Source organism: Planococcus citri, chromosome 4, assembly GCF_950023065.1.
Source record: "Planococcus citri chromosome 4, ihPlaCitr1.1, whole genome shotgun sequence".
Lineage (NCBI taxonomy): Eukaryota > Metazoa > Arthropoda > Insecta > Hemiptera > Pseudococcidae > Planococcus > Planococcus citri.
In genome coordinates, this window is record NC_088680.1 from 52,397,646 (window position 1) to 52,411,851 (window position 14,206).

Below are 14,206 nucleotides of genomic sequence, written 5' to 3' on the forward strand. Positions count from 1 at the left end.
ATCTCACAGATCAATTAACCGCGTTAACGAAACGAGTTCGGTTCGTCTCGTAGATGTCATGTCAGTGAGCGTAGTACGTACCTTATTATTAGCTAATCCGTCTGTGTCCTCGATTAACGTCGATCGTCTGGTTTCAATGGCGGATTTCTTTTCATGAGCTACAGTCGATTCGTGAGGCATCTAGGGAAAAAAAACGAACGTCGCGTTATCCAATTAATGGCTCTAAATTACGTACGCGAAATTAAGAATATCCTGTGGCAAACTTACCAACATAGCGGGAGCTCTGAACATGTAACTGAACGGATAATAGATTAAATTCAAAAACGTAGCCGCGTACAGATCCGCGTATCTGACTACTTGAGATGAAAAGAACGTCTGCCGCGAACCCGATCGGAATACGCTTCCCATCATACCGTAGGCTAAATCCATCTTATGGGTTACTTCTCGGATGCTGTTTCGAACTTGCGAAATATCTGGCTTCTCTTTAGTACTGCTGTCTAAATTTCTATAGCAAAAAAAAAAAAAAGGATTAGTACAATCTTTATTTAGACAGCTAACTGTTTAATTCTGGATTAATAAAAATCACATACTTGTATAATTCGCCCAACATGACGTCTAATTTTTGCACTTCGTCGAATAAATGGCATTTATCAGTCCATACGTGAAGCTCTTGATCTAGCTCAGGAACAACGAGAAAAGTTCTCCAGCCTCGCATCTTCTTACATTTCAATATATCGCCGAATATATGATCACCAACGTATAACACGTCTTTACCTTTAGCACCGATTAACTGAGTGAAAACGTCGCACGAGCCTGAAACGAGTACCCAAAAAATTATTACCATACTCGATTTTAAAATACTCGTTGATTAGATGTTTACGAATTACAATATTCTGATACTAACCACCGGAGTAAACTTGTTCTTTTTGCAAAGGTCCCATATGGGTTCCTATTTTTAAAGCTCCTGTTTCCGTATCGACTTGCCTTAATACTGTTCCTTCGCCGAAAAACAACGGTTTTCGAGCATCCACGACGATGATATCGAAATACGATTTCCAATTTCGATGCGGATCGCTAGGCTAAACAAAATAAAGTAATTTTTAAATTAAAGGTAAACAAAAAAAAAAGATGGAAAAGGAAATTAAAACCCAATCCTAATATCGAAGATGTTACGTTAAGATCTGCCTTCTTACCTTCGGTCCATGAGGGAAATCGAACAAGTAGGTCATAATACGATTAGTAAACTTGTAATCGCTGTTTGTCAACAGAAATATTTTAGCACCACTTTCTCGTATTCGGGACAGCAACATCGGAAGTCTTTCATCTTTATGGACGAATTCTTCCAAGTGTTCTACCGTGTGCGATTTCATATCACCCTAAAAACAAAAAAAAGTTTTAATTAGGTAATTTTTGATTTAGGTATTGAATAGTTTTATTTCGATCTGGACTTATACTGAATTATTCTTATGACTCAGGGCTCTGATTGTAATGTTAATTATTCGATAAGGTGGGTCGTATTCATTTTTTAAAAAAATTTAATGGAACCTATGAGTAAAATACATAATGGCTAATGACCTCAAAAAGACGCAGCGACAATTTTTTGGGAGGGAGAAAGGGAGGGAGGGAGGGAGGGGGAAAACACAAGAATTCAAAGTTAAAAAAATTGAAAATAATTCAATCCTTTATTTTTTTTTTTTTAATTCAGTGATCTAGTACATATTTGCATTAAAAAAATTTCAATTAATTTCTGATTTAGGAATTGAATACCTAGTTTTATTTTGATCTGGACTTACTGAATTTATTCTTATGACTCAGGGCTCTGATTGTAATGTTAATTATTCAATAAGGTGGGTCGTATTCATTTTTTTTTTCTAATTTAATGGAACCTATAACTTACATATAAGTAAAATATATAATGGCTAATGACCTCAAAAATAAGTAGATAGCAACAATTTTTTTGGGATTTGGGAGGGAGGAAAAAACATAAGAATTTGAAGTTCAAAAAATTCAAAAATAATTCAATCCTCTATTTGTTTGGTTCAGTGATCTAGTATTTGCATATTATTATGACGTTTAGACCATTAAGAGAGTTCAAAAGTTTATTTTTGTCAAGTTCAGGGGTAGTCAAAATACCAGTTTCCTTCAAAATACATTGATAATTCAATCAAATCTTTAACAGTGTAAAGGTGTGTAACAAAACCTCAAAACCAAAAAAAAGACCTTCAGAAGAACATTTTTGGAATTGAAAATATGCAAATATGTACCCCCCCCCCATCTAAAAAAACAATACTTCAAAAATTCATTCCCAATCTGAAAAAAAAAAATATTAAGAATATAAAAAAGAAAACACATCAAGAACAATTTTTCGAATCTGTATTTTTTTAATTCCTTTAAAGTTTTATTAGATAGGTTACTTTAACATTTTGATTAAAAATGAAAAATTGGTACTTTAGAAAAAATAAGTACTTTTGTAGACATTTTTGAAAAAAATGGACCATCAAGCAAAAGGAAGTACTTTTCCTGACCAGAAGGAATCAATGAACATCGAACATGAAGAGATCACTAAAGCCAAAAAAATCAAACTGTTTTAAAAATTCAAATTTTTCAATTTTATTTTTACCATTGAGCTCTTCCCACGGGAGGGGAGAGGAGTAAACGCTGATTTAAAAATATGAAAATTTTTTCGTCCTAAATTTTTTGCAGAGCTCATTCCAATTTAAACAAAATTGAAAAAAACACACTCTTCCCACACCAAAAAAAAAAAAAATGCATTAGGTATCGATATTTGAGAACGTCTTTCGTACTCCACTTTTCCCATTCACAAATTATTTTCTCAAGAAGGACGCTTTTTCTTGGTAATCGAATATGGCCAACCAAAAACAATATTTTCAAAAGCACTGGACATTTTATCTATTTTTTTCTGTGCAGGTAATTATAAAATTTCTTAACTATTTTCAAAAATTCGGTTCTCCATGAAGCTCTCAATTTTTTGATTGAAAAGATTTAATTTTTCAGTGAGAACTCTATGAAATAAAATCAATGACAGAATAATTGATAATTTTCTTGTGATATTTTTCAACGCTTATTATTGGTCCAAAATCCAAATCCTGGATTTTCAATGAATTTTTAATAGAAAATGTACGATTTTTTTTACTATTTTTTCGATTTTTAGGACCACTTTTTGAAATGCAATTCTACTCTATCGCGTACTCGCAGAACTAAACATAAGACTATTAGATATTTCGCTGTTCAATTTGAAAAATAAATGTCCAGAATGAGAAAAAATTCCAATCAATCGACTGAAAATCGATCAAAAAAAATTATTCAAGGTCAATCAAAATTGCCAATGATTATAATAATCGCTTCAATTGAATATCGATCTCATAGGCACTTGACAAAAATCGCAGATTAGAATAAATAAGCTTACTTATTTTGATTCAAGAGCCAAAAATTTATAATTCAAAATTTCAAATTAATTGAAAACTCATTCGATCAAAAAATAATCAATTTATTAGAATTTTTGAAGGAAAAAAAACAGATCGAAATATCTGTAGAAAGGAACAAGAAGTTCGAAAAAGACATTGACACTATGAGATCACTCAAATAAGAAACTTAAAAACTTGAAATGAAAAATACAAATGGATAAGTTTTTTCGTGAAAATTGAAATGATCGGATCAACTGAAATGTTTTTCAATCGACTTTAAATTTCTTTCAATCAAACAAATACCCAAATATCAAAAGAATCTACCAAAAAAAATTGATTTTTTTTTTTTCAAAAAATCTATCAACGAAATTGATCGAAATAATCAACTGAAATATTCAGTGATCGATCAACAATAGATCTCGACTCTCGTACATCGAAGTGATCAGTCATTTTATTAAAAAATATTCATGTCCAAATTCACTTTTAAAGTTGAAAATTGAATTTCAGTTCTTTTTTTTTTTTTACAGTCCAGTCCATCAAAATTTGACAAAAAAATGACTCGAATCATTGGCAATATTTTACTTTCCTCGAAAACCAAATGACACCCCCCCCCCTGCTCTAAATGCAGGGTAATTTTCGAGCGAGAATATACAATTTTTGGATTGAAAAAACATGATTCAAGATATTCGTTTCTCTTCAGCTTTTTTTTGAATTCAATTTGTCCCTGCTCTTGTCGAATTCTTTTTTTTAAAAATGAAATTAATTGTAAACACACGAGTCGTCTCGAGTCTAAAATACTCACATCTAAATGAACCCAATCAACGGCACTTCTCACGTCTTGAAACAATGATTTGAATGAAATGACCATCGAACCATTTTTGACGCCGGTTTTATCGCTGAAAAAAAAACCACATACACCAAGTATGAATAAAAAATAAAAGCACATGATCGTTATCGCTGCAGATTTTTCAACCTTCAGGTTCAAACCTCAAATTATACTTTACTTACGTCGTATACTGCGACGAATTAGTGAAAAAATCAATAAGGCAAGCCAACAAATAAGTCTCTGGTAAATTGAACAAGGTATTCAATACGTAAACTCGTGCTTCGTCTAGTTGTAAAAATTTATTAGGATATAAATCGTAAATCTGATTCCTGAAATGAATAGAAAAAAATGTATTAAAGTTCATTCATCTTCGCGAAGATGTTTTTTTTTTTTTTTTTTTTTTTTTTTTAAGGGATGAAATAACATCAAAGTGCAATAAAATATAATATAAATTCCATGCACAATATTCTACGTAGGTAATATGTAAAAATTCATATCGACTGATTCTTGGAATCAAACTCGTACGTATCTCGAAATGCATTAATTCGACATTTAATTACCATAACTTACGTTTTTAAAAATTTGAAACCGTGAACACAAACTAAGATATTTCCATAAGCGTCGACTTTCAACAGATTACCATATAACGAATCAAACCACAGACCTCTGAAAAATTACAATGAACAACATTAAACAAACTATAAGAAAATAAACAGTACCTATTTCATATGCTGTACGCTTCATTATTGTATCTAGTACACGCACACACACACACAGTCAAAGGTGCGCTAAATTTAAATGTAGGTATCGTTTATACACGTAAATGCATTACACTGGTGAGTAATGAATGATACTGCAAATTTAACTAGTGTGATGAAGAATTGAATAGGATTAAAACAAAATGTACTTTTTAAACGTTTATTTAACTCAACACATTATGAGGTTAACAAAGCATAAAAACTTATACAGCGATTTTGACTAAAGTAGCCAGTCACTTGAGATTTTACATATAAGGGTCCTTTAGGTGAAGTGAGGATAAGTCGCAGCTGTTCATTACAAATTGACTTTTTCTTTTTAGGAAAGTGACCTCATTTTCTAATCTCAACCGGCTGAATTTAAAATTAGGTGCAGATAAAAGTGCAAAAAAAAATTCTAACGGTAATCAAATTCTTAAAATCAAAAATTAAATGGAATAAAGTTCATAAAAATTTTCCTTAAAATAAAATGGATACAAATTAAAATATTTTCAAATTCATTTTTGGATTTCTAATTATTTTTATAATAATACGTACTAAATGATGACAATAATATCACGTAAAAATATATTATCGATAATTGGAGTTGAAAGATTTCTTCAAGTAATATTTTTCAATTTCAGTTTATCTTCGGACTTTTCGTAACTTTTTTTTTATTTGGACAACAAGCAAATGAAGCTCCGGAGTGCAAGGACTTGTTGCATGGTAAGATCTGACCAAAACCTAAAAGTTTCATATCGCGATCTCGGCAGGAAACGGATACGGTTTGAAGCCATTGATCGAATGACCAGCATATTGATTGATTGCGGATATAATCGAAAATGCATTCCGCTGGTATCGGTAAAGGTTCTTGGACAGGTCCCTCTAAGCAGTGATACGGTTTAACCCATTCATCGGTTTTTTCGCATTCAGATCTTCCGACTTCACACCAACCGCCGATTTTTATAAAATCAAAAGATTCGACGATCATAGTGATATCGTGACTTGGATACACCTTTTTACAATACTCCAATACGTCTGGTTTTTCATTAGTACACGATGACGTCGATGAAACATTGGATCTAGAATTCGTATCTACGGTCCAGCCTCCAGATTGACTAAAGTACTGGTTGTAATACGGCTGCCCGCTTTTTTGGTCGCATAGTAAAGCTACTCGTGGTGCAAAATGTAAAGATGACGAATTATAAGTGGCAAAATACATCGGTGGTCCTAGCGGCTTTAATCCAAAAACACTTCCAGAGTAGAGTAACAAAATCGTCGGCCACAACAGAAACATGTTTGGCGGGGTAGAATAAAAAAGCACACAAAAACACTGAATTTCGATTCGAGTTCGAGTATGGCGCGACCGATATAACTGAGTTCGCGTTTATGGTTAAAAAGTAGCTTTTACGTTTCCGTATATAAAATCGATCGATAAAACTTTAAAAAGTACATTTTGTTTTAATCCTATTTAATTCATCGCACTAGGTATATATTTTATACTAAGAATTAGGTACAAACCTGATGGGAAATGAAGGATCGTATTCGAAATTCGTTATTTCTTGAGGATATCCTAATGTGACTAGGCGTTTTTTCAGTAGATTAAATGCTAACTTTTCATACTGAGGTGATTTGTATTCTGTAAATAACACAAAATAGCGAATAAAAATTAAAAAATGATAAAAAGTGCAAAAAACTTGCAAAAAATTAAAAATCTAGCTAAATTCCTTTTTTGAGAACGTAAAAATTAGAATAAAATTAATTCAACCTTGAGATCTGACACCTTAAAAATAACATAAAACTTCACCAAGATCGTGGATAAATTTACCCCATTTCTCCCAATTTTTCAAGCGATAAGATCCCCAGGTAACTAGAAACATTTTCAAGACTAGAAGTTTATAAAGATTCCAAAATATCATAATCAAAAAATTTTTCGAATTGGTCGTTAAAAAAAATCCAATATAATTGGAAATTACTTTTGTACATGTACTTCCTCAATTTCTTCAATGTTTCAATTATTGAACATTAAAAATACATTTTTTGGAAGTTGGAGGCAGAAGAGGTCTCGAAATTCCGTATAGTTGTGCCAATAGAATCACCAAAAACAATTTTAAGAGCATTAGTTTGTTGTGTAATTGAATTTTTCAACTTGAAAAAATTTCAAAATTTTTAATTTCCAAAGTTTTTTTTGGTCAGCCGAATCAGATTAGCAGAGGGTCTCAAAATTTTGTGATTGTCGCAAAATCCCAATAAAAACATTTTCCCGGTGCACTTCCTCGATTTTCAGTCTCCTAAATAGCTTTTCTGGTAATGTGGCTAAAAGGGGGTCTCAAAATCTCGTGGTTGTAACGATCGAACACTTAAAAAACCAGTTCCTAGAATTTCAGCCATCCCAATTGAATTTTCAAGCTTGATTCAAATAATTTCCTAAAAAATTTTAATGGCAACTTTTTCTGTCACACAAGTCTAAAGAGGGTCCCAAAAATCTATAACTGTGGTCGTGTATAGAACAATAAATGATGATTTTTAAATTTTCAGCTACTCAATTAAATTTTTAAACTTTTTGAAAAAAATTCTTCGACAATTTTTAACCCCCTGAGGCCCTGAATTGCTTTTTTGGTAAGGCAGCAAAACGAGGGTCTCAAAATATCGTGGTTGTAGCAATCAAACAATAAAAAACAATTTCCAGAATTTCAACTACTCAAAAGAATTTTCGAATTAGATTCAGCAAATTTTTTTAAATTTTTAGTCTTTTAAAAATTCTTTTTTCTTGGCAAAAAAGTGCAAAGAGGGTCTGAAAATTCCATAACCGAGAAAACAGAATGATAGAGAATTATTTCCTGATTTTTATAGTAGCCTAATTGAATTTTTGAAACCTTTTTTTAAAAAATATTTCTGACATTTTTAGCCCCCTCAATAGTTTTTTTGGGTGATCGAGCAGAACGAGGGTCTCACTATTTCAAAGTTTATAATGGAACAAAACTGGACTTTACATAGTGGTTTCTGACGGATTTTTTTTTTGTTGAAAAAAATCACTAGTTTTTCACCACTTTTTTCAAGCCAATTTTCAGAACGTTCTCTTCTCCACTCGACCCCCCTCCCCTCCACGCACACACAAAAACAAAGTCAAATTTTTCACAGGAAATTTTCAAAAAAAATCGAAATTGGAAGAAGACAAATTTGTATACAAAGTACATATTTTTTAATTTCATAAAAAGTGATATTTTTTTTCAATGATTTGAAGTTTTTTGAATTTTTACATTTTTTTGCTACTTTTTTGACTGGATTCGCTACATTTTTCACTACTTTCACTACCTGTTAGATACCTTGCTTTACTACTTTTCTGGAAATATTGCCCTTGATTTTTTTTTTTTTTGACAAACAGATCTAAAAAGGCCTAAAAATTCCGCTACCGAAAAAAATCGATCTATAAAAAATAAATTTAAAGACTTGAGCAGCCGAACTGAATTTTCTTTTTTTTTTTTACATTTATTTCTGTAGTTTTTAGAACTTTTCGGGTATGTAGCTTTTTTGGCATTCAAGCCAAAAAAGGGTCTCAAAATTTTGTGGTCGTTGTTACAAAAGAACAATAAAAAACAATTCTCGAAATTTCAGCTACCTACCTAATTGAATTTTCAGATTTGATAAAACAACTTTTTGAAAAATTGTCGACTTGAGAGGTGCTTTTTAAAGGAAAGAGATTTAGAGAAGGTCTCAAAATTTCATATACGTGACGTTCAAACAATAAAAAATAATTTTCAAAATTTCAACAGCGTAATAATTGAATTTTTTAATTTGATAAATGTTTCCAAACGTTTCCAAAAATTGTTATCACTGTTATCAGGAATACTTTTTTAAGTAAACAGATTTAAAGAGAGTTTCAAAATTTCATGGCTGTGACAATCAAATTGTAAAAAAATCATTTTCAGAATTTCAGCTGCTCAATTTTTTTAAATAGATTTTTTGGAACAGAACAAAAAGTGGGTCTCAAATCAAATTTCAATAGTAGTTACAATAGAACAAAGACAACTTCACAAAATTTCAGTTGCTCAACTGAATTTTTTAAACCTTTTATTACTTAATTTTCTCAAATATTTGTGTTCCAAAACATTTATTCGAAAAGCAAATTCCAAAATTGTCAATGCTTAATGAAATTGATTACCTTTTTCACAAAAATTTCTGAAATGTTTATAGACTTGAAAAACAATTTTTTTGGAAATAAGATCAACAGAGAGTATTTTAAAATATGTACCATGGTTTTTACAAAAAAAAAAACAAAAAAAAAAAACAATAAAAGACAATTTACAAAATTTTAGGACCCTAATTGAATTTTTATAGGTCTTCAAATGTAAAATAAATCCCGATAAGTACCTAAGTATAACCAAAAGGCACATTATTTATGGAATCATTATCAATTTACTTGCGAAATACAATTGAAACCTTTCCATTGATTACCATACCAAGTTTCCTAATCTCTATGGATTCTCAAAAATTAAAATAAAAAATCCATCTATGACAGCAGACGAGATTCTCCTGAAAAAAAACACCAATCAAGTATATTTTTTAAAGCAATCGACTTGACTCAGATTTATCCCTATGACACCAAACAAGATTCTCCAGAAAGAAACCACGAGCAACATTTCTCAAGCATTCGACTTGACTCAGATTTTTGAGAAATTACCACACCCTGATTGAGAAACTTGAATCAGCCTTCCTGAAACTGTGACAACGTTCGATTCCGATTAAAAAATCAATCCAGTTCCGAGCAAAAAAAATCACATCAAGGACTACGATATTGTACTATTTTCATTTTCAAATCGCAAATGATTGTAAATGTAAACATCTTCGGATCTCATATGAAACTTGGTTTTCAACGAACTTGAACGTAGGTTAGGTATGCATGGAGCAATACTCGTATATTATCTGTTTATCGTAATTAATTTTAATAAGTCACGTATACCCTATCCTACCTACATCATTCTCAAGATATATACCTAACATAAGAGGTCTCTTATACGCATATGCGACTAAAATTCAAGTCAAATAATTTTCTAAACTTGAATCACGTGTCATTTGGCACAGTTGACTATAGGAAAATTTAAAAAGATCTCGATATTCGTTCGTTTGAAATATTTACAAATTGATAAGCATTTTTCGAGTTGCGCCGCGCAAGTGTGCACAGCATTTGCACGTGTTTCCTAAACAGTTTGAATTTCAAAAGGTGAAACGTTTCACGTGCAACACGAATCATAAACTAGCCAACGAATTTATATTCTAACGTGAAATGGGAATCCACGAAATTTATCAAATTCTTTAAACAATCTTCGCCTCAAGGTTGAAAAAATTATCTAGACAGGCTATAGTCTGATCCACTCACCGGCCAACGTGTAATCCATATCGAATCCATAGAATTTTATGTTCTCTAAATGCAAGCTTCTGTTGACGAATATTCTGAAAACAAAACGAAAAAAAAATCGTATTATTATTCGAACGAAAATATAGCGTTATATTTTTATTGCAATAAAATACGAGTAACAACCATCACCTATTGTAAGTTTGCTCGCTCATAGTTTATTCGAGCATTCGTGAGCATGGCTTTTGGCCTTATATGTATGATTACAAATGTGTGTTTACCTTCGAAAATACCTTTCAACATGCGATTTAGTAGTTTTGTGTCTTAAACACGCCATTGACGTAGACGGAAAGTAAATTTTCTCTATTTTAAAGAAAAATTTACGGTGTTATCTCGAAATTGATTCACGAAAAAAACACCTTATAAGTAACTTTATAGCAGCTTTCAAGTTTTAATCAATCCTTAGTAAGTCGATTAATTGAAAAACGAGAACATGAATTATATTTTTCAGTTGAGAAGGCATTTTTTACATACGTGAAAATGGTCGTTTTGGGACATTTTGAGCTCCAATCGTTTATCAGTCTCAGAGCCCCCAAATTAAAGAATAAATAAATAAATAAAGCTTCTTTGAAGAGTATACTAAAATTTTAGCATGCTTCCAAAATTCATCTCTTCTTCTAGAAGAGAAAAAGATTCAAATTTCTGACTTCTCGACTTCTAAAGTTGAATAGGTATATCGTATTCCGACCTTGATCTTTCACAGAAGGGATGAGATATTTTCAATTTTCTTGCCACTGAAACTTTAACGAAATGGAAACATTTTTTGTGTCTGTCCATAGCGTCCCCTTTCTCCTTCTAACTTTTTTTCAGGATAAAAATTGGGAAGAGAGGAGGAGAAGAAAATTTTGCAAAAATTATCCTTGAAATGATATCAAAAAATGTACTCTGATTGTATCCTCTTTGAGAAACCTCGTTTTCCAGCGAATCTCTTCTTCCTCTCAAAATTATATCCCCTCTTTCTATCCCTTCTACGTCTCTTTGAATTTTGAAAAAATAACAATCAGTGTTAGAATTTTTTGAATGAAATTAAAAAAAATCGACTGAACGAATTTCCAAATATAAGAATCCTTGACCATGATTTAAAATTGAAAAAAAAACTCTCGTAAGTTCAACTCAAGGTTAATTAAACTTACAGCAACGTTTTCGTTCATCGAAGACAAAATCAACAAAAAAAAATTGGACACACCAATTCGAATTCTCTAACAAGTACCTGGTACCAACAACGTATTCTCACTCAACAACAAAGTACACAATATAACACACGTCAATTCGTCAATTTTAAACCATCAATGATTCAAAAATAACAAAATGTTGTTATTCGAAGCGTAATTCAAACATTCCATCATTTTTTTCCCTTCCAACACGACGATGGTATCGTACAAGTAACATAATTTCATTACTCGAACGTTTCTATACCTACGTAACTGTAAGGTGCCAAATACACTATCATCTTCAAGGTGAAAAAATACGACACATTCCGGTATACCATGCTATTAATAATGCAATGTAAATATCGATTAAATTATAATTATTTTCACCATAAATTATTGATGTTTTTATACAACATACAACTACATCATACATGTAATTGCTTCCTTCCTTACCCATAAGCAATTAAACACCTTGTTATCAATGAAGCCTCGGGACTTGAGATAGTCGTTTACTTTGAATTCATAACGACTCGGAATTCTCCCAGAGAAACACTTTTTGCAACCAAATTTGAATTCATTAACGCATTGATATTGAATCAAGAGGTTTGAAAATTTGCCAATCTTCCCACATATACTAATACGTATACCTAAGCGATTCAAATTCTAAATTTTGCTCTTAAAATAACGCACGTCATGCTGCTTGAAATTTCAATCGAGTGCCCTTCAAGCTCGTATTCGACTATAAAAGCCATGAATTTGAAATCTCGCTGCAATTATCAATCATTGTATGTACTTTATTTGTGTAGAAGGCAAACCATAGAGCTGAAAATTTGTTTACTACATGGATACTGAATCGAATGAATTAATTATTTTATGGTTGAGTGGATTTCACAGCTATTTACAAAATTTTGAAATTGTTGCAAAAACTTCATAATTATAGGTAGGTAGTTATAGGTACAGGTAGATAAGTATTGTGAATTGGAGGAGAAAATTACTGAAAAAATAGCTTTGATTTTATGGGTGAAAAATTGAGCAGTTCCTAAAATTTTCAATTTTTTTTTCAAATTTGCGAAGAATTTATTTTGGAAGTTGAAACACTTATAAGAGGGGATCCCAATCAGTAAAAGTTTTTTTTTGAACTGAACAAAGAAAAATCGAAAGAGCATGCAAAAATACATCACTAGCTAAAATATCAGGGCTGGAGTGCATTTTTCAATTTTTGGAAAATTTTTAAAAATCAAATTTGAGCTAAAAATGAACATTTTGCCAAATTGACTCAGAAAGCTAAAATTTGGTACGAATTGTACTCTATTTTCCCCTTTCGACCCGTTTTGAGCTACACATATATACATATTTTTGAAAACTGAAATCCCCCCCCCCCCCAGTTGCTTGGAAGTTCCAAAAAGGCTCAAAACCATTTTTCAGGTCAATTTGGCAAAATTTTGATTTTTTTTACATTTTTTTTCAAATTTGAATCATAAGAATTTACCATAGATTGAAAAATGCGCTTCAACACCTATAATATTTTGGCTAGTGATGAATTTTTGCAAACTCTTTCAGTTCAGCTTTGTCACATTTTAAAATTTTTTCTTCGCTTAGGATCTTTTTGTCATGTAATTTTGAGCAGACCTCGTTCTTTAGAGAAAAAAATACACCCCAAAATCAGTACGACCTTTTAAAACAGGATGCCCAACAAAACTCCCAGACAAAAAATCATGACCTTTTTCACGACCCATTTTTCACATTTTTACCACATGAAAATACCCTTCAAAAAATTAAATAACTCGAAACTGCGACGAAATTTTATTCAAAATTGAAATGCCAGAACATTTCGCAAACTGTCTTATTTTTCGTTCAATTGTCGCGTCTCTCAAACCCAGTAAATAAGGTATAATAGCCTCTGGGCTGTACCGAAGTCGTTTTTTAGGGGAGGGGGGCATAAAAATACCAACTTGTGAATTATTTGCCTTGAAATTTCCAACTCAAAATTCGAAAATTCTTGAAGAATGAAACATACAGGCAAACAAAACTATAAGAAACGATGTTTTTTCGGGTAATGAGTTACATTGTGAAAAATTTATCATTTTTTTGTTTCAAAATTATTATTATTTTTTTTTTTGGAAAATTCAAAATTGAAAATGAAAAGCAAACAGACCCGAGCGAAGCGAGGGCAAAAGCTCCCGAAAATTAGTATTTTGAGAGGCATATAAAACAATGGAATTCGAATTATGATTTTTTTTAATTCGAAATTTAAAAAGGGAAAGCAAACGGGCCGATTGAGGCGATGAGGGCAAAAGCTCTAAAAAACATTTCAAAAGGTATAAAAACGATGTTTTTTGTGTGATGAGTTACTCATAAGAAGTTGATTATTTTGCTTCAAAATTTTAAAATTTCTTTTTTTTTAATTTTTGAGCTTTTAAAAAAAATTTTAAGTATGCTTCGAGCAAAATCATGCCTTTATTTTAAGATGTTTGTAAAATTTGGGAACTTATCGGGAGGCTAAGAGGACTCTTACCAAAAAATAAGCTGAAATTGGCAACCATTACCTCTGAAAACCCAACGAACCAGGGAGCTCATTGTGGCATTTGAGGGGCTCGTATCAAAAAAAAATAAATTGAAATTCGAAATCAGCGCTATTGAAAACATGATAAACAATT

General features: G+C 31.4%; 1 protein-coding gene across 2 annotated transcripts in view; it reads right to left on the reverse strand.

The window, feature by feature from the left end:
• Nt5b (5' nucleotidase B) overlaps positions 1 to 14,206 on the reverse strand; it is a 36,183-nt gene that overhangs the window by 377 nt on the left and 21,600 nt on the right. For both annotated transcript variants that reach the window (XM_065360422.1, XM_065360423.1), the window contains exons 2-11: positions 10,363 to 10,436; positions 6,507 to 6,624; positions 4,822 to 4,917; positions 4,434 to 4,580; positions 4,228 to 4,321; positions 1,194 to 1,376; positions 905 to 1,079; positions 591 to 813; positions 268 to 505; positions 82 to 180 (exon numbers count right to left, since the gene is read on the reverse strand). In XM_065360422.1, the coding sequence (XP_065216494.1) occupies positions 82 to 180; positions 268 to 505; positions 591 to 813; positions 905 to 1,079; positions 1,194 to 1,376; positions 4,228 to 4,321; positions 4,434 to 4,580; positions 4,822 to 4,917; positions 6,507 to 6,624; positions 10,363 to 10,436 (1,447 nt within the window). The remainder of the gene's footprint in view (positions 1 to 81; positions 181 to 267; positions 506 to 590; positions 814 to 904; positions 1,080 to 1,193; positions 1,377 to 4,227; positions 4,322 to 4,433; positions 4,581 to 4,821; positions 4,918 to 6,506; positions 6,625 to 10,362; positions 10,437 to 14,206) is intronic.